At 45.2% G+C, this 20700-nt stretch overlaps 1 protein-coding gene across 3 annotated transcripts in view; it reads left to right on the forward strand.

Annotated features, from left to right (window-relative positions):
* LCP2 (lymphocyte cytosolic protein 2) overlaps positions 1-20700 on the forward strand; it is a 94573-nt gene that overhangs the window by 24660 nt on the left and 49213 nt on the right. For all 3 annotated transcript variants that reach the window (XM_037498963.2, XM_054691030.1, XM_054691031.1), the window contains 2 exons: positions 17081-17302; positions 19867-20125. In XM_037498963.2, the coding sequence (XP_037354860.1) occupies positions 20048-20125 (78 nt within the window). In that variant the 5' untranslated portion in view covers positions 17081-17302; positions 19867-20047. The remainder of the gene's footprint in view (positions 1-17080; positions 17303-19866; positions 20126-20700) is intronic.

A 20700-nucleotide genomic window follows, 5' to 3' on the forward strand; every position in this document is an offset into this window, starting at 1 on the left:
AGCTCAACTTATCTGTAAACTGGGGCCAATAATTACTGGACCTTGGACTAGGTTCTTGGTTACTGCAGCAAAAGCAGATTCTACTATAAACAATAAATGGTATGCATTCAGCAGCTATGGGGACTAAGACTGCAACAAATTGGTGGGGATGTGGATGGACTTGGAGAGGGGCCAGCAGCCATGGGATCTCAGAGGCCCAGGCTGTAGGACCCTCACAGCAGGCTCCCACTTGGGAGCCAGATGAAGCATGTAGAGTACTCAGGCTGTTCCAGCTGCATCCACACCTGTTTTTGCATGACAGGCTCAGAGTGCCTGATGGGCCATGTCAGTAGAGGAAGGGGATAGGGACAAGTAACTGCCTTGGTTCTGCATATAATGCAGTCCTTCCATTGTGACCATCAGATGGGCACGTTCCCCGAGGGACATGCAAAATCTCATGGGAAGAACAATGGTGATACTGGGTAGCTAAATGCAGCAACCAGCCCCTGTGCTGGCCTTTCAAGTTGTTTTTGAGAATTTGAAACAATTCATACAGAGTGCTTGATAAAAGTGCCCAGTACACAAATAATTAATTCTAGTGCCTGGGCAAATAGATGGAAACCTTAAAGTGGGGGGGGGAGTGCAGGGGGGGAAATAACTCTAAAACAAAATATAAAATAGCAGTTATCTTCCTGGGAGTCTTGAAGGGGCCTGTATAGAACTGCACTCTGAAAACTCACTCCTTTCCAGACCAAATTTCCAGTGGCAAACAAGGTGGTTTTAACAAATGGCTTCTGCAGACAGAGCAACTGAGAGACCTGTCCTTGGAGGCAGCTCTTAATTTGCCAAAGGACATTTGAGTGGAAAACAACACACCCTCTAGGGTGGCTGAGACCTCAGGAAAGGAAGTGGGACTCTGGCCTCTACTGCCCAACCAATGATAAGGACCAGAAGCAGCACCTCAGAGTTCCTACCCCCGAGAGCATGGTCTAGGATGCAAAGAAAAATAAATGCCACATCGCAGCAGGTTTAAAATGAAGGGTTAACATTGTTAAAAGACCCAGACCACTTTCCCTTCAGATGTAGAAGAATTAATTCTTCATCGGTGTTTTTTCTATCAGGCTGAAATGAAAATGCATCGTTTTTTCTAGAGCTTCCCAAATATGCAAGTTATGGTTCCTTTCTAGAATTTCCAGTGCCACTTTGCAGTCCAGGGCTCAACTAACTTTCACAGTTACCTGGGAATTGCTAATGAAACAGACCCCTGGGACCCATCCAGATACCTGAGCCAGGGGCAGTCAGTGAGACCCCACAATCTGCATTTTCCTTAAGTTCATCAGCTAGGAGTCTCTGTCTTGGTGGCCAAGGCTGAGTTTGCCTTTCCACTACCATGGAGAAGGCATGCTGCAACAGCTTTATTAAAATAGGGCCTGTTAGCTCAAAATTTCACAGTTTCATGTTAAGAAACTCTGAATTATGAATGGTGGAATATGGTAAATTTTTAAGGATATTAACTCAGATGAACATCTCTTCCCATAAGCATAGATGCATTAGCTAGAACTAATTCAGAGCAGTTCAACAAGTCTTGTAAATGTCTCAACTAAACAATTTTTATTGGCTCAAGTGAGTATGCTTATTTAATGTCAATCTAGCCTGTGTGCTTGGTACCCTGTACTGTGGGCTTTACACATCTGGTTACACTAACTTCCCAGCAAACCCCACCCAGCTGTGATATAATCAGCGAGGTTTTTCCATCAGGATCCAAACTCACATCTCTATGACCCCTGAATCTGTTAACCTCTGTGCTGTGTTTGATATCTCATGGCATTTCTTTTGTAATTTATTGTTCCAAGTATGATACTGATATTTCACTGGCCTGCTCTGCCATAAGATTATCAGGGTTTTTCTGAGGGTTTCCCAAGGGGGTACTGGAACCAACTGCATGGCCTACAGCCACCAGCCAGTGAAAACAGATGAAGAGAACAGCAAAGGCAGCCTTGGTAGGAGGAAATGTCCTAGAATGACAACACACACCCTCGTGCCCTGCTGAGGGTCTCATGAGACCCAATATTAACACTTTCTTGGTAGTGAGCAGTGCAGTGAGATGTAGTAAAATCATACATACTCCTATACTTGACCTACCAAGTCTACAGCTAGCAATTTATTCTAAGAAAATCAGCATGGCTGTGTGTAGCAGTTTATCTGAAAGAATGCACATTTCTGACTGCCTATAATAGTAAAATTTGAAACCAAAGTAAATATCCAATCATAGGGAATTATTAAAATAATTTCTAATACTTGCATCCATGGCAATTTAAAAAGCTGTTTTGGGATGATTCAACCACATGGAAAGTTGTTCACAATATTTTGCACATATTAAAATAAACAGGCTGTAAAGAATTGTATGCATTCATCTCACTTTACAATGAGTTTTTTAAAGGGAAATAAATTTAATTTAATTTTATGATTATTTTATCTTGCTGTTTTATCTTGCATTTTATTAATGTTTCCCTAATGACGGTGTTTTGCCTTTGTAAATGAGAAAAAAATTGTAACTTTGTTCAAACATATTAAATATGTGGGCAACAGATAATTTGAAGGGTTTGGGGTGGGTGTGTATGTGAAGCCACATCCCCCTCTAACCCCTTCTGGCTGTCACCCAGACCTCTGCCACTGACTGGCTTAACACCCTAGACAGTTTCAGGGATTCATTACATTCAAAACAGGGGTTTCTCAAATCTGCCTGGAGATTTTAAGACTCCCTGTGCAGTTTCGGTTACGTTATCGAAAGTCTGCTGTCTCTGGCTGCAATCAGAGGGTGCTTTCAGCACATGTGCTGCTAACCCTCCAGCCCTGGCTGAGTCTGCAAATCCCCCAGACATGTTTTTCAGGAGAAATTAAAGAGGAAGCTGAAGAGTCAGCAAATCTGGAAGGATTCCCATCCCCTAGACAGTGAGAAATGAAAATGAACATGTGTTGTGGTTTCCCAGGCTTCTATGGGACTGTGCAGTCTTGGAGTTGGGCCTGTTGGGCCTCCTCAGACTCATTTGAATGTCTGTTCAGGCATGGTGCCACACCCTATTGACTGGCCCTCAAGAAGACCCCTTTCTTTTTTTTTTTTTTTAAAGATATATTTATTTATTTATACAAGCACTGGGTACAGTCAGAAGAGTGGGAGGGTGGGAGAATTCACCAGAGCCAGAGTGGGGAGTAGAGCAGGCAGAAGGACCGAAGTACACTGCTGAGGGGAGCAGCGGGCAGCAGGAGAGGTCTGCGCGCCATGTGGGACCCTCCTCTGGTGGCCGGGGAGTAGCTGGGGATGGAACCAGCGCTGCAGAGGCTGCGGGCAGCTTCGCAACCTAGCGCTTAACCGCTTCGCAACCGGGGAGGCCCAAGAAGACCCCTTTCTAAGTGCAAGAGAGGCGCCGACCAATGATTACTCTGATTGGTGCTAAATGACAGGTAGATACAGCACCCTCTGGAAGCACATAGGAGGTACCCCTGAGTTTTCCAAAGAAGGTGATGGTCAACATTGGCCAGAAGAGAATTAGGGAAGGAGTCCTTCGTTCACTGGCATAGAAGAAACAGGCTATTGTTCTCAATCTGTATCAAGAGTCATCTGAAGAGATCCTGCAGTCATTTCCAGATTCGAGGGGTGACTGTGTATCTGGTCTTAGGGTTGTAAGCCTGGTAGCGTGACCAGACAAGAGTTGAGAAGAATCAGGAGGGCCCATAAAACTACAGAAGGTGGGAGAACAACTATACTCAACACCAGGCAGGTATCAGTCTGACCAAGCCCCTGATCTGAAGGGGGCTGGACAACAGGGAGCATGGAAAGTCTCCCTGAGGAAGCAGATGGGGGCCACAGAAAGGGAAGGGGAAGCAGTTGCTAAAGGAACAGCAGAGTGGGAGCATGCAGCTTGGAGAAAAACCCCTCAAGGGGGCGCTCTAAGCGGCTGCTGCTTGGCTATTATCTCCCTTGTAATTGTGGCTCTAAGGTTCCTCAGCTTTTGGTGTTGGCAGCAGAAAAACCTGTTAGGGAACCCAATCCGGCCTAGAAAGAATAAAAGGGACAGGAAAGGGACAAGGATAGAAGACCTGTTTGCCATTAGACCTAACAGGGGATGGAATATACCACTTGATGAAGGAGGGCTGGCAATTAGGAACAGAGATACCCTTATGTGGTTAGTGACTAAAGAAACCATACCACCCTGTGATTTTCTCCAGGTTCCGCCATACATCTCCCCACAGCTGTCAGTTCGTGGCCTCTTCCTGATCTGGACCCTCAGTGCCCAGTGCAGTGTGTCCTTCCTGCAGTCTTGGGCTTCCATCAGCATTCAGTAACTTTCCCCAGCCACTCAACTGAGATGGCCCTCTCCACAGTGCTCACTCGCACGCTGGGTTGTGTCCATGTGTCCACCACAGTCATCCCTATTGAAAATAACCTTGCTGCATTTGTTTCTCCTTTATTATTTGCTCTCACATTGTTCTTCCAAGTGGGACTTTGTGTCATATATCACCACAACCTAGTACTTAGAACAGTGCCTGAAATGTTGAGTGCATGGTGGTTGCCTGAGGAAAGAAAGCAAGCTGCAGAATCAGACACAGACTCTAGAGCTTAGCCCCACTCCACCACTTAGCAGTTGACCTTTGAATCTAGTGTCCTGATTTGTAAAATAGGACTCTGCAGGATAGGGGATTTACAGAGTGCCTAATATAGAATAAGTATTGTCAAGGTAGCTATTTTTTAATCATCATCATCGTTATGATTATTAAAGAACAAGGAGAATTTTGCTGTTATACCAGGTGGGCTGGAATAAGAGTCAGAAATGGCCAGCAGGTGAGCTGGGAAGCTTGCCCTCTCTGTGGGTCAGGGAGGACTGGCTCTAGAATCTCTAGGTTATCCTACAGAAGGAAAGGCAGTCTGCCAGGGCTCTCTGTGCTTCAGGGTGGAGTGAGGGTGACTCCTGGGAGGTACCGAAGCAAACCACATGATCCCTATAGTTGTTCAGTTGCATGGATGTTTCGGAGGAGGATGCTTAGCTCAGTTTAGCAATCTGACCCCATTTTCCCCATCACCACCCAGCCGTGGGGTAGAGTCTTTACTGTGCAGACTGGCCCGGTAGAGAAAATAGGCTAAAAGTCTTGGTTTCCTGTTCTATTTCTTTCACATGATGACTATCCGGATATTGCAGCTGGGTTGGGCTGCAGATAAAAGGAAAGTTCAGGCAAACAGAAGAACACATTTTGGAGAAATTGGGGAAGAGAGTGAAGACATGGCTGGGTCAAGGGAAGGCAGCAACTGAGCACAGATAGGAAAACACAAGAATCTCCAAGAATAAAGGGAAAATGTACATGAGCAGGGGAGAGATAACACAAGGCCAGGGTATGGAGACCTTGGCTCCAATATGGGCTTAGCTATTAATTGCCGTGTGACATTAGCCCAGTAACTTCCCCTCTCTGGCCTCCAGGGTCCTCGCTTATCAGCTAGACACTGCTGTAGGTACTGGGATTAAGTAACGAACAAACCTGACAAGAATCCCTGCCCTCATGATCACTGCTCACAGTGAAAAACAGAACAGGAAAATATGTTGTATTGTAGTTCAGAATAAATGCTAAAGAGAAAAAAAAAAAAAAAGTGAAGTAAGGAGGCAGGGAGACTTCCGTAAAGGGTGGTTTCTGAGTCTAGACTTTAGGAGGTCAGCAAGTGAGTCAAGACTTCTGGGCAAAGAGATTTCTAGGCAGAGGGGAGCACTTCTCTGAATAGGAAACCTCATCACCACCCCTCTTAACGCTTCCCTTGGCCTGCTGATGCAAGCATCCTCCCAAGGAGCTTCCGGCTTCTACTCCTGGTCCTGCCCATCCCTTCTCCACCCAGGGCTCAGAGGACCATTTAAAGTATAAGTCAGACCTGGGCCTCACCTGGTGGCACAGCGGTTGAGCGCTGGGCTACAAAGCTGCCCACAGCCTCTGCAGCGCCGGTTCGATCCCCGGCCACTGGCGAGGGTCCCACATGGCGCGCAGACCTCTCCTGCCACCCGCTGCTCCCCTCAGCAGTGTACTTCGGTCCTTCTGTCTGCTCTGCTCCCCACTCTGGCTCTGGTGAATTCTCTCACCCTCTGCGCTTCTGACTGCACCCAATGCATGTATAAATAAATAAATAAATCTTAAAAAAAAATAAAGTATAAGTAAGACCCCATCACTTCCCTGCTCAACCCAAGTCAGGTCCCCCCACTACATTTGGCACAAATGCCCAAGTCCTCACCATCGTCCTTCAGTATCTACTGAAGCCACTCTCCCTCTCTCCCTGCCTCACTGCTCAGCTGCTCTGGCCTGGCTGCTATTTGTGGAACATGCCAAGAAAACAGCATTAGGAATTTTGCCCATAGCCTCTGCCCAGATGTCCTTCCCCAGTTACCTAAGTGCACCTCCTGAGATCATGTAGATATTATCTCCTCCTGGACCAGCCTGGCCCCTCTCCCCTTGCCCTGCTTTATCAGTCTTCATCAGTTTATTTATGTATAATAATAGCAATAATTAATCAGATGTTGCTAAGTGCTAGACACTGTCCTAAACATTCAAGAATTAATTTATTTCCCCCAAACTCTTGAGGTGGACAGTATAATGAACTGCATTTTATTAATCAATAACCTGAGATTCAGAGAGGATGACAGATTTGTTCCAGATCTACCAGTTGGTGATTGTCAGAGAGGATTCCAACCATGGAGACCATCATGGCCCAAAAGAACTTATGATTCTGGAAATGTTCAGTGTCCAAGATGGTAGTTATTCATCACAGGTGACTGTGGAGTGCTAAAGTGTGTATGAGTGAGAAACTGAAATTTTAATGTTATTTCATTATAATTACTTTTAATTGACATAGTCACACGTGCCTAATGGGTCCCACATTGGACATGGACGCCGGAGCCTCTGATTTGTCCTTTTTTAAAAGAAAAAAAAATCAGTTGTTTTTATGATCTTTTTATTTTAAAGATTTATTTATTCATACATACAAGAACTGGGGTACAGGCCAGATGTGTGGGAGGGTGAGAGGATTCACCGGAGACAGAGCAGGGAACAGAACAGGCAGACTGATGAAATACACTGCTGAGGGGAGTACGAGGCACGACAGGAGAGGTCTGCCATGCCATGTGGGATTCTCGCCGGCTGGCCGGGATCGAACCAGTGCTGCAGAGGCCGAGTACAGCTTCACATTGCTGTGCTCAACCGCCTGCACCACCAGGAGAGGCCCTGATTTGTCCTTTTAATGTCTGTCTTTCACCTAAGGGGGGAACTTCTCTGTGTCTCCTTTTTTATATCATTTAGGGAAATAGCTCATAGGATTGTGAGGATGAAAGCAGCTTAGAACATTGCCTGCTGTAAAGTAAATTCTCAATCCTTGTTAATCATCATGATCACCATCATCACTATTATTACTGTTATTATGATCATTAAGAGGCTCCCTAAGACCAAGGACTTCATTTATTTACTAGCAAATCCCTATTACCTAAATGTTCTTGGCACATAGTAAGTGCTCAATAAGTATTTATTGAATGAATTAGTGAATTTAATTGTACGTGGACTTGGATAAAGATCAATTGTCACAAACACACATTCTTGAGGGGTTTGGCAGGCAATATAAATGAGTAAAGGGAGATAATATAAGAAAGTGGGGAGGGTGGGGGACTGTGGTAAACTGAAGAAAACATACCCCAACCAAAGGATTTCACAAACATTTTCTGAGGTGAGAATAGTAGGGAGCACCTTTGTCTAAACAGAGTACTTACTCATAGCTAAGAGACTCTCGTGAGCTGCCCCTCTGGAGGACTTTTTCACTCTATAATCTACGGTCTTGACTGACATCATTTGCATGGAATGCAATGCGGGACCCAGGGCTCAGAAAACCAGTGCTGAATAATGCAGATGTGCTTGTCATGTTCTCATTCAGAGCAGACCTTCCTGAGGGGGCTGAATGGCATATCTCAGAAATTAAAACACAAAACCAAACAAATAAAATCAGAAAAGAAAGAAAATGTGACTGTCTTGAGAAACAAGAACAGCATCTGGGAAATTGGGAGCGAGTTGACAGTGGTGACAGGTAAAGGACCATGCCCTGTGTCTAGAAGGAAATCTTTTCTCTGCTGGGGTGCAAGTTCTGAGGTGTCTGTGGCCTGCCTTCCTACACTCCCCCTGGAGCATGCACATTTTTTCTTGAATGGAACAACAGGCAAAAAAGCCCACACCACTTAAAATGATGTTTCTTACTCTCCTCCCAGCCATGTACAGTTGTGTTTACATATGTTGTGGCATGAAATGCCTTGAGGGACACAGCAATCACGGAGCAGGTTTGCAAGGCAAGACTCTGCTGCTCAAGCAGAAGTTCTTGTGCTATTAATTGAAAGCATACAGGCTACTAAGAGCTGATTGTGCCTCAGTGGTCTGAAATGGTCCTTGCAATGGGTGGTGTAAACAAATGTTTATGAGAAACAGAGAAGGGGACAGTGTGACCATAAGTCAAGAGACCTTTGTGTCCCCAAAGTATATGTGTTTACGTTATCATGGGCAAAGTAATTCTGAGATCACCATGGATTTAGCCACATAATCAGGTCAATGGCAGCCTAGGTGTCCCCAGGCCTGCCTTGTGATGCGGGCTATTGTCCACAGGTAGTCAAGCAGGAATGCTCTGCTGTGATTTGCTGATAGCAAATACGTCACAGTTGCCGATGAATGCCCAGTTCATAGGAACCCACATACATAAGTTAAAAGTGCATGTGATGTAAACTCCACACTGGCAGGGGTTTAACCAACATTAGTTCACCTCCCTCTGCATCCTGTCATTGTCCAGTTAGCAGCATGCTTGAGGGTGTAAGAATCAGCACCCCAGTATGAGTCACAGCTGTGTGAGCTTAGGCACCTCCTGTCCACTGAGAGGTCAACATAAAAGCAAATATATGTCAGTCAGTGGTTCTAAATCAGAAGTATAGGGGTGCTCTACAGTCAACAGATCTGGCTAATTCATCCCACATGTTTTTTCTTAATTTAGTAGATGTGTTAGTTTTCTATTGCTTGTGTACCAAGTGATCACAAGCATAGGAACTGAAAACAACACAAATTAATTATCTTGCATAGGCAAAACATCTAACATATGCCTCACTGAGCTAACATGGAGGGCTTTGCACCTTCCTGGTGGAAGAGAATTCATTTCCTTCCATCCCCCGCTATGAGGCACCTCACATTCCTGGGCTTATGTCTCTTCCTGCACCTTTTTTTTTTAAATTTTTTTAAAGATTTATTTATTCATGCAAACAAGGACCGGGGTACAGGCCAGATGTGTGGGAGGGTGAGAGGACTCACCAGAGACAGAGCGGGGAACAGAACGGGCAGACTGACGAAATACACTGCTGAGGGGAGCAGTGGGTGAGATAGGAGAGGTCTGCCGCGCTATATGGCTATCTCCCCGGCTGGTGGTATTGAACCTGCATTGCAGAGGCTGCGGACAGCTTCACAGCGCTGTGCTCAACCACCTGCACCACCAGGGAGGCCCTTCTTTCAACTTCAAAATCATCAGTGTTGTCTTTCCATGACTGTATATAATTGCATTTCCTCTGGACTCTTCTTCCGCTTTTAAGGACCTTTGAGATTACACTGGCCCCAACCAAATATACCAAAATAATCTCCTTATTTTTAGGCCAACTAATTAGCAACTTTAGTCCATCTGCAACCTTAATTGTCCCTTGCCATGTAACTGAACATATTCAGATTCCAGGATTAGCACATGGACATCTGTGGGGGGTCGTTTTTCTGCCTGCCTTAGTTGACTGCATTTCCTTTTTATTTTCAACTTAAAATCTAGCTTCCTAGCATTTCTGAAACATTCTTCCACTAATGGGCTCCCATTCCAATATGGCAAAAATTAGTTTGACCTGAGCTGCCCCCACTTTGCTGCAGTCCCCAACCCCCCCATCTTCACCCTGACTAATACCCAGAGTAAGCTGTCATGTGTCATTGCATTGGATTACTGTTTTTCCTACTAGACTTGCTTTATTTATTTGTATCTCTCCTAACCTTCTCAGCCTTTGAGTCTGCAGCAACTTTTTTTAATTTTTAGAAAAACTCTACCACTTTTGCTATCTGTCTTTACCACAAATGTTACAAAATATTGTCTGTAATTAATGCCCACCCACATACAACATGGGAAAGAGGAACATAGGTTTAGATGTGACCTCCGGAACTCACAGCAATGGAGAACTAACTGCCCCTCTGGGCAGTCTTTCATCCTGGGGAGGGGTGACGGAGACACATGTCCACAACAGTAAACAATGCTAGGAAGGACCACCGTCTCCAGTATGCCAGGAGCTGCACTCCATGTTCTGTATTTCACTGACTCCTCACAACCTCTTAATAAAATTCAGTATTCTTGCTTAGTTTTCACCACTCCCCTGTGGCACAGAGAAGCTAAGTAAGCCCATTTTGGAGACTTGTAGAATGATAAGCTAAGTAATGAGTGGCTCTGAGTCCCGGGTTCACACAAGAAAACACCAAAACAGGAACAAAGGCCCTCTGTCAGAAGATGCTGCAGCTGGGGGAATTTTGGCTTTGAATTTGCCTAGGCAATACTTCCTAATCACAGCCCTGGCAGGCTGGGAATACAGATGCTTTTGAGAGGCCCTGAAACTCTAGAGTAGATAACAGGGAACAATGGTAGGGCTGGGAGAGGAAGCTTGTTTATGAAAATCTGGCACTTTCATTGTATAATCTCCCTGCTTTAAAGATAAAGCAAACCCTCCACTTGTCATAAGAGCAGAATGAGGCAATGTTTGGAGGAGACCCATCACAGAGCTAGGAATTAACAGCCACTGGGCTCATGGTCACAGGCTCAAATTTGCCCCCCACCTGAGTGACATTTGGGGCTTCTAACTGTGCCAAATTGAATTCTGATTTCTTGCTAAATGCAATAGACTCACCATTTGCCAGAACAATTAAGGAACAGAGAATTCCGTTCATTTGGGGCAGATGAGACCTTTTGGCAGAAGACCCACCAAAGCATCAGTTAAACTAAGTGAGTTATGTGATTAGGGTGCTGATCCATTACTGTTTTCTAGGGAGGGCCCCAAGTAAGCCAGCTGTCAGTACATTATTAATAGTGCCCTTCCATTTTCAAATGGTTCCAGTATGAGTATGATATTGGAATTAAAACAGATGCACAGATCAATGGAATAAAATTGAGAGCCCAGAAATAAACTCCAAACTTAGATGGACAGTTATGACAAAGGAGCCAAGAATATACAATGGAGAAAGAAATGTCACTTTAACAAGTGGTATTGGGAAAACTGGACAACTACCTGCAACAGAATGAAACTGGACTACTATCTCGCACCATATACAAAAGTCATTTCAAAATGGTTTGAAGATTTGGTTGTATGACCTGAAACATAGAAGAAAACATAACAAAGCATTCTGTGAAATTGGCTTTAGTGAAGTTCTTTGGAGAGATGACTCCTACAGCAAGGGAAACAAAAGCAAAAATAAATAAATAGTACTACATCAAACTAAAGCTTCTGCACAGCAAAAGAAGCTATCATTAAAACAAACAAATAAAATAAAAACAGCTTAGTGAGTGAGAGAAAATATTTGAACATGATGCATCTGAAAATTGGCTAGTATCCAAGGTATGTAAAGAACTCATACAACTCAACAACAAGAAAGCATATAACCTAATCCAAAAAAATGGACAGAAAATCTGAAAAGACACTTCTCCAAAGAAGACATGAATTTAGGCAACAGACAGGTGATAGATGTTCACCAACACTTATGAGGGAAATACGAATGAAAACCACAAGGATATACCACCTCCCACCCCTGGGAATGGCCCATATCAAAAAGACCAGAAGCAGCAAGTTCTGGTGAAGGTGCGGAGGAAAGGGAACCATCTTGCAGTGTTGGTGGAAATGTAGACTGGGTTAGCCCTTGTGGAAAACAATATTGAAGTTTCACAAAATATTCAAAATTGATTTATCATATGGGAAGTTCTTCTATTAAGTTTGTTAAGGTGTGCCATCTTTATGTTATGTTGGACACAAATCAAGCTCATAAGGCACTGGGGGAACATTAAGTATTGTCAGCCTCTTTTAAAGATGAGGAGATTTATTTATTTGTTTGTTTGTTTTTATTGAGATAACATTGGGTTTCAACATTGTATATCATTTGGAGGTTTTGTCTCACACCGCCTCAGATGCTTGTTCTCACACCACACCTGTAGTCCTCCAAGACACTCACAGTCCATTGCCCCCCACCCCCGACCCTCACCATGTTTCCTCCCTTCCCCATTCACAGCTTGGTTTCACAGTAGGTTTTCTTTTTTTTTTTTTAAACATTTATTTATTTATACAAGAACCAGGGTACAGGTCAGATATGTGAGGGTGAGAGGATTCACCAGAGACAGAGCGGGGAACAGAACAGGCAGGCTGACTGAAATACACTGCTGAAGGGAGCAGCGGGCGAGACAGGAGAGGTTGGCTTGCCATGTGAGTTGCTCCGCAGCAGGGGGGGATTGAACCGGCACTGCAGAGGCTGTGGACAGCTTCATAGTCCTGCACTCAACCACCTGCGCCACCAGGGAGGCCCCACAGTAGGTTTTCTAGGGTTTGTTATTGGTTCAGTTTTATCAACCCTTGTTTTAGTGGAGCCATCCCATATTTGTCTTTCTCCTTCTTACTTAATTTGCTTAGCATATAATTGTTTGCGTGTCACCCATGTTGTTGCAAAAGGCAAAAATTCATCTTCTTTATAACTGAGTAGTATCACTGTGTAAATAGACCACATTTTTCTAATGCACACCTCTGTTGAGACAAGAAGATTTTTCAACGAATTCAAGGGCAGACACTCAGTTGATGGCAATATTATCATTAGGAGCCAAGCTTGGGGCTCACCAATTCCCAGTCCACAATCTCATTATTCCAGGCCACCTCTATTTTCTTCCTCTTGACTTTTTTTTTTTTTTTTACTATTTTAAGAGGAATCATGTAGGTATCCTGGAGAATTATGGGTTTTACATTGTACTGCAATATGAATGTTTATGTCTCTCAAAAATTCACATAATAAATCCTAATGCTCTCTGTGATGGTATTAGAAGGTGGGCCCTTGAGAGGTGCTTAGGTCATGAGGGTGGAGCCTCCTGAATGGGATTAATGAAGAGATTAAAAAAAGAGACTAAAAAAGAGATTAAAAAGAGATTAAAAAAGAGACCCTACAGAGTTCTAGCTCCCCTTTCACCACCTATGGATGCAGCAAGAAGGTGTTGGTTATAAATCTGGAAAGATCTCTTCACCAGAACATGGCCATTCTGGTACCCTGATTTTGGTCTTCCCAACCTCCAGAACCCTGAGAAAGAAAGTTCTGTTGTTGATAAGCCACCCATCTGTGGTATTTTGTTATAGCAGCTGGAATGGACTAATACTATTTGCAAGTAGCAGAAGTCAATCCAATGCAACCGAAGCAGTGAGGGAACTTAATGGAAAGATACAGTGCATTAATATATATATAAGACTGACCTTGAACATGGAGAAGCAGACAGTTCCAGGGGCCTCTACAGGAGAGAATACAGACTTTTTCACGACCCCAGACTGGAATGAATGTGAGCTGCTCATTCATTCCTTACTTTACTCTTCTTCTCTGCCACCCCCACCTCCGGTCCGCAGTCAGCCAGACCTAGCAGAGTCCCCAGTATGTGTTGTACTTGCAGGGCACAACCAAAGGACTAGGTGAGTCTGCACCACTAACCCAGCATTAGAAGTGCTAAACCTCATTTTGTTTTGTGGTTTTTGTTTTGTTTTGTGTTTTTTTTTTTTTTTTTTTATAATGAGAGAAAACTGTATCATTATTTCAGGAAAACTCAGACAAAATAGTCTGTTTTGCATAGAATAGTAAATGTGGTTGTTATGCCTGTTCTAGGTAAATACTAGTTATTCACTTAGTAAAATTTGCTTCCTGGGAAACGGTTTCAGTGGAAAGAGTTTCAGCATCAGACAGGTCTGCTGTTAAGCTCCACCTTCTGCTTCTGACTGTCTGTGAGGACTGGGACAAGCATCTCTTCTCCCCAAGGCTTTCTTGCCATCTTAAAATGGTTGACACACTTATATGCCCCTTTCACAAAGACACTTACAGGATCACATGCTACGTACGTAAGAATCTCGTGTTTTATTTCCTTGAACTCTTGAAGTCTCATGGAAGGGTTGGATAGACAAACTGTGTGTTTTCTGGATACATCCTTTTCTCTCCAAATTCCAAACCCCTTCTTCTCCAGACTCATTGTCTTTGTTCCAGAAACGTGTGCACAAAATAAGTTGTGAAGGACTGATAAGGCCTAAAAGATGCCGCTCCCATCACAGGATAGTAGAAAATGCTTTCTGTCTAGGCCAAGAATCTGGAAGATCAGATATAAACTAGCAGTCAGGACACAGGCATCTTCATAGCAGGTGATGTGATCAACTTTGAGAGTTCCAGAAATAGTGAGAAGGCCATGCACCAAGGCTGTAGGTGAGGCAGCAAAGTCCAGACCAAAAATCATCAGCAGAGGGGCATGTGGAGACAGAGGGACAGACTATCAAAGAAGGGCAGATGGAAAACAACACAGCCCTGAGCTAGCCTTCCTGATCTGTGATTTGCTGGGAACTTGGGCAAGTCAATTGCAATCGGTCTCTCAGCATCTAGGGGGGTTTGTGAGAATCATGAAGGATTGCATGCAACTGAGAAGCTGAACTTGTTAGGTGCAAATCTTGGCTTGTTCCCATGGGCCTGTATGTGTGTCCTGGGCCCATGGCTTGGAGATAGCAGCTGGAGCAGGTCTTGCTCGCCTTGACTGGGTTGTGGGTAAAATCCCTTTGACCGAAACTGACTTTTGCCTTTCTTGTCCCCATCCTGCCCACCCCCCACCTCCACTCTGCCTTTTCCAGTTTGCCAGAGGAGGAGGTGGGCAAGATTTCTTCTATCATACTGAGAAGACTGCCTTCCCCGCTCCTGCCCCCTTCCCACACCCCACCCACACTTGTGGGCACTCGGGGAGTTTCCCTTCAAGGCCGAGCTATCTGAGGATAGGCTGTTAGGCAGCTGAAGTCAAAAATAGGGCACACAAGGAAGGAAAGCTTGTCAGGAAGTCCAAATAAGCACTTCCTTCCACCCACCTTTGAACTTCTGAGGTATCTTGGTTAAAACAGCAGAGAGATAATGAGAGAGAGAATGAGAAATATCATATTTTCATATATAGATAAGGAAGTGGAAAAATCTCTCTCCTCATGGCCTTGTTTGCATGCTTTCCTCACACTTATCCTCAGATGGAGGAGGTGAGGACTGTGCTCACATGGGAGAGGTACTTGGGGCCTGTCAGGAGAGAGCAGTACAGTGTGGCCTGGGGAGGGGCTACTGTGGGCTGGCAGGAGTCTGTGCCTCCTCTTCCCACCCACAGCCTCCTGGAGCACCGTGAGAATGTGCCGTGGCATGGCCTGGCACATGCCAGATGGACAGCTGCATGGCCGGCCGGGCCTCCTGACCCACCATTCCCAGGCAGGGTCACCTCTTCTGTGCCTTAGTCTATGGTTGCCTGGCATGTGGAGCTGCCCTGCCCAGCACAGCAGTCAGGACCCTGGCTCTCCTCGCTCAGCACCTCTGTGTGGGTAGATTTCTTTGCCATCCAGAAGGATTCCACAAGTGGTGCTTCCACTGCCAGGCTCTACAAATGGAGGGCACAATTGTTCCCTCCTAGTAAGGGTGGCTCATGTGGTTCTTGCCTCCCCCTAAAGGTGAACACCTACAGGCCCTGAAGAGAATTCTAAAAAAATTTGCCTGAGTCTCAGCTGAAAGATATGTCAAGCCATAACAAGGCTTGCCATGCAGGCGAAGCTGGGGTGCACCCACGCAAGAACATTCTCTCCATTGCCCACAAACTTTCTGGGCCACATCCCACCACTTTTCTCTCTGTCCCCCAGCCAACACCCTTCATCCAGATCAATTCCAAATACACACTTCCTCCCTTGCACCTTATAACAATGATGTGGGTTCCTCTCCTAAGAATGTCAACACAGTCTCTACTCCAAGGTCCCCACTTTCCATTCTCCCCTGGTCCCTAAGACCCTTTCCCCACCCTGCCTCCCACAGAAACTACAACTTTCAAGCCTCTTCTAATGAATTGCATGATTTTCTTACCTCTAATATGAAATTTAAAGAAAGACAATTCTCTCCTATATATGATTGGAGAGAGGGAAAAAGTCTGAAAGGATTGGTGGGGCAGGGAAAGATCTGGGGGTGAGTGTCTACTCTGGGGTTATAGTATGTCAAAGACTACAAATCTGACACATAACTCTCTGCAAGTATGGCTTTCCTGTCCACAGGTCTGTGGCTGCACCCTCCAGATCCCTATCCCGGGAGTCCCTACCCCATGTGCTAATCACCATCATTCTTATTGTGCTGACTGCCCCCTTGCTAACCTTGCAGTGTACATCACAAAGTCTAAGAGAAGGCCTCTGCTAACCTTTCTTTGCTCTATCATGCATTCTGGGTTTCTCCGCCTGGTTGGAGGAGAGATGGGAGAGGGTCATCCTGCCCAAACCACGACCTTCCACCACTGCACCTTACCACCTCTCCACTGCCTGCTGTGCTCCATGCTTTCTGCCAGCACATGGATGCTTTTTAGAGGGTGGTGTGTGTTGGCCTTGATTTTCATCCCTGCAGTTTCCCCTCAGTTGAGGGCTGTACCCAGAGGTGGATGTTACAATTGCCTGTTTCACAGGTGAGGAAGCTGATCCAAGGCCCAGTGAAACTGCCAGAACATGATGATACCAGTCCATCCTCTCTTGGCAGCAAATTGGCCAGCTTCCAGAGTTTCTGGAACCCTCTGACCAGAGACAGAATTTGTGAAACTCACTGTTGAGTGTTGGGAAATCACCGAGTCTGGGAAAGAGGAAAGATTTAGACCCAAAGCCACCAGCTTCCCCTGGCATCACCAGCTCACTTCCTAGCTGTACTTTCTGAGGATGGGCCTGTGGCTCAGGGGCAGCAGTGCCAGAGGCCTACCTCATGGAACATACTCATCCTCTTCTCATTGGTCCAGACAGACAACCTCACTTGCTCTTCATGGACAACAGATGTATAGAGTGGAAACCACACAGCCTCCAAAGGCAGAACACATACAGAAGTGGGTCTGAATTCCTACTCCACCTTGAGCCGTTTGAGTAACATCTAGGTTGAGGTGTCAGGGAGTTAAAGGACAGGGACTCTGGACCCAGACTGGGGACAAGACCAGCTGCCCCACCAACTTGCCAGGAACAAGAAGGTAAGTGCTTCATCTCTCCAAGTCTCAGTCTTTTCTTCTGTAAAGTAGGAGTAACAACAGTACAACAATTAAATAAGAATTAGTGCAAAGTTCATAGCACACTGTATGTCGTGTGAAGGATTCCAGGTATCGCATCTGTGATGATTCTTCATTGTCACTGTTATCAAGTATATTTTTAAAAAAGATTTATTTATTTATGCATACAAGAACTGGGGTACAGGCCAGAGGTGTGGGGGCAGTGAGAGGATTCACCAGAGACAGAGTGGGGAACAGAACAGGCAGATTGAGTGAAACACACTGCTGAAGGGAACAGCGGGCGAGTCAGGAGAGATCAGCTGTGCTAATCCGCCCCCCTGGCCAGGATTGAACTCGTGCAGCAGTGGCTGTGGATTGCTTCATAGGTTGTGTCTTAACCCCCTGCGCCATCAGGGAGGCCCTATCAAGTTTATTGACTGTCCTCTCTGTCTTCTCCCTGGGCTCCATGAATTCTTTATCTTGGTCACATTTATTGGATAATTCTTCCAAAGAAGCCTAATATGCTTTAATTCCAATTTCTACAGATTTTTTTCCTCTTGACTAGAAATGAACATTATTCATAAAAAAAATCTTTGTTTTAAAGGATGATCTTGAACATTTTTTTCCACCTGTGTTGTGTTTTGTTTGCTCATGAAGTACACATCCACATATACCCATGCATACATGCCCTTGCACACACATGTCTACATACACACACACACACACACACACTTGCGCACATGTCCAGCATGGCCTCTTTTCACTGCATCTTCGAAGGCCTTGTTTAAATTCCACCTAGTTCCATGACCTCTTGTCCAACTTAAAAGTGATTTCTTTTTCTTCTTTTCTTTTCTACTGATTTTTATCATTGACACCATCCTGGTGATTTGAAAAGCATATTGACCTCTCCCACCTCTCTCAGTGGTGGTGTTTTTAAACAGCATGGCTGTGCTTTATCGAGAAGGGAAATTATTGAGAGTTTGTGGTACCAGCCCTGTGAGGAGGAGCGCTCCACCCAGTTTGCGGAGCATTTCCATACAGGTGCTGGACCTGGATAAAACATGGGTCTCAGGTAAGCGCACAATCACCTGGTGAGGCTGGTGGGGCTCCTCAGGTTGTGCAGAAAATTGTGCTTGGCCAGAGCTACCCTTGAATGTGTTTCTTGAAGACACTACCTCCAGACCCTAAATAGCATCACTCAGTACAACAGAACTCAGCTTTTTCCTCCAGCGTCAGAACAGATGGTTGTGTGTGCGTGTATGTGTGAAACACTAAATAAAATGGTGAGCGTGGGTTTAGAAGCTGCAACGTTGTACAGATTAGTTTGCATTTAGACATACCCACTTCCAGTAAGGTGCTAAGACTCTGAGAAGTGCGCAGGGTCTGAGATTGACTGAGAAAACAGCAGTTTCTCATCTTCTATCACAGGACCAGTCCCAGGAAGATGCTGTTTGGATGGACTACATGGAGGAAATTAGAATAGAATAGAATAGAATAGAATAGAATAGAATAGAATAGAATAGAATAGAATAGAATAGAATACAATTCAATTCAATCCAATCCAATCCAATCCAATACAATCCAATCCAATACAATACAATACAATACAATACAATACAACAGAATGGAACAGGTGGTGGAAAGCCTAGTGAATTCAGTATATGGTAGTTTGATAGCAATTGATATTCTTTTTTCTTAATTTTTTCCTTTTGCTTTTGTCTAGATAAATGCTTCTACATTTATCTGTTTTCCTGCTTTACAGATATGGTAATGGAGATACCCAGATTTCAGGTCTTTACCTGAAAATCATACCATGCATCCGCAGTGCCATATCAGATGCTAAATCAATGTCTGCCCAGTCAGCACCTTCTGCAGCCCTGGGTGTTCTTATAGACCAGATCTGAAAACTGATAGGAGCCTCAAGTTCTAGCTAGGGAAACTGAGACTCCTATACAGGAAGAGGTTTAGCCAGGCAGGGGCAGAAGCCACACTTGGGGCAGAGCTGAGACCAGAGAGCTGCTGTCCTGTGCTGGGTCACCTGCTGGCAGGGCCACAGGCCACTCATCTGCCGAGTTCAGGACCCTTACTCTTGGTGAGTCTTCTTGTAGTAACCATAAGGAGGCAGCTAAAGGAATCTCAACTTTATCCTTTTCAGAAAGACTGAAGGATGGTTGGCAAGCATTAAAAAGCCATGCTCCTACCCCTCCCCTCACCCCTGCAGCTCACTCATGTGTGAAGTTGTCTATATTTTAGGTCAACCGTCAAAGCAGATTTTCATCTTCAAATGCCCAGGCATGCAGGGATGTGGTGTAGACATGCCCGCCAGGAGTTTGCATGGACATGTACTTGGTTTCCCGGTGGGAGTACAAGTCCTCTTCATTGTCCCTTCCACAAGGCTGGCCAGTGGGGAATTACCAACTCTGCCCCGCTCTCCGTTCTCCAGTCCCCAACGCTGGGCTTCCTTGTTTACTTATTTAGAGCCCAGCAGAGGAAGTGGTAAAGGAAACTCGCTGAGTCGTTTTCTGAGAAGAGACCATATTTGTTCACAGGGGAAGTTGTTATTTTCTGGGATCTGGTTACAGCAGAAGAAGCATCGGCTCCAAGGCTGCTCTGGGGGGTAACTGGAAATTGGAAGACCCAACGACAGCTCAACACTCTGGATTTGGGGTCTTCTCTCCATGGGTGCAGCACCCATGCTTGGCTTGTGAGCTTTATCGCAGGAGAGCAGCCATGGCATTGAGGAATGTGCCCTTTCGCTCAGAGGTCCTGACCTGGGACACCGACAACCTTGCGGACTATTTCAGAAAGGTGAGCCTGGCTCTTCTGTGGGTGGTGTGGCCGGTGGAGCTGTCAGTGGTCTGGGCAGAGGCTTGAAGATGGAGTCCAAGCAGAACCTGAGAGCAATGGAATGCCAACCCGGTGGCCACCTCGCCAGCTGGGCAAGTGCCGTGTAGACACAGCACTGGGTGTTCCCACAGAGTGTTCTGGGGAGAAAGGAACCCTCAAATGAACGTGGACCTACTATGCACAAGGGCTTGAGAGTATGTCTCTGAGCCCTGTCCCATTTAATGCTTCTCAGTATTGTCCCCTGGGCTCAGCTACAAAATAAGTTCAGGTTGGTGAGATGGCCCAAAACCCCAGGGACTACTTGTGACTGAGGCAGGATTCCAGACATGCCTGACTGGTTTTAAAGTCCATGCTCCGAGACTCAGAACTGCTGAAGTCACTGAGATCAGGCTATTTGCTAGACAGGGGAGGAATGGAGAAGTTTATAAGCAACTGGGGCTGGAGAAGGAAAAGGAAATTAGAGGGATGGAGCCAGCTTTTTTGTTAAGATTTATTTATTTATGCATACAAGAACTGGGGTGTGGGGGGTGAGAGGA

Source organism: Talpa occidentalis, unplaced genomic scaffold, assembly GCF_014898055.3.
Source record: "Talpa occidentalis isolate TD23 unplaced genomic scaffold, MPIMG_talOcc4v2.1 talOcc4.9, whole genome shotgun sequence".
Classification (NCBI taxonomy): domain Eukaryota; kingdom Metazoa; phylum Chordata; class Mammalia; order Eulipotyphla; family Talpidae; genus Talpa; species Talpa occidentalis.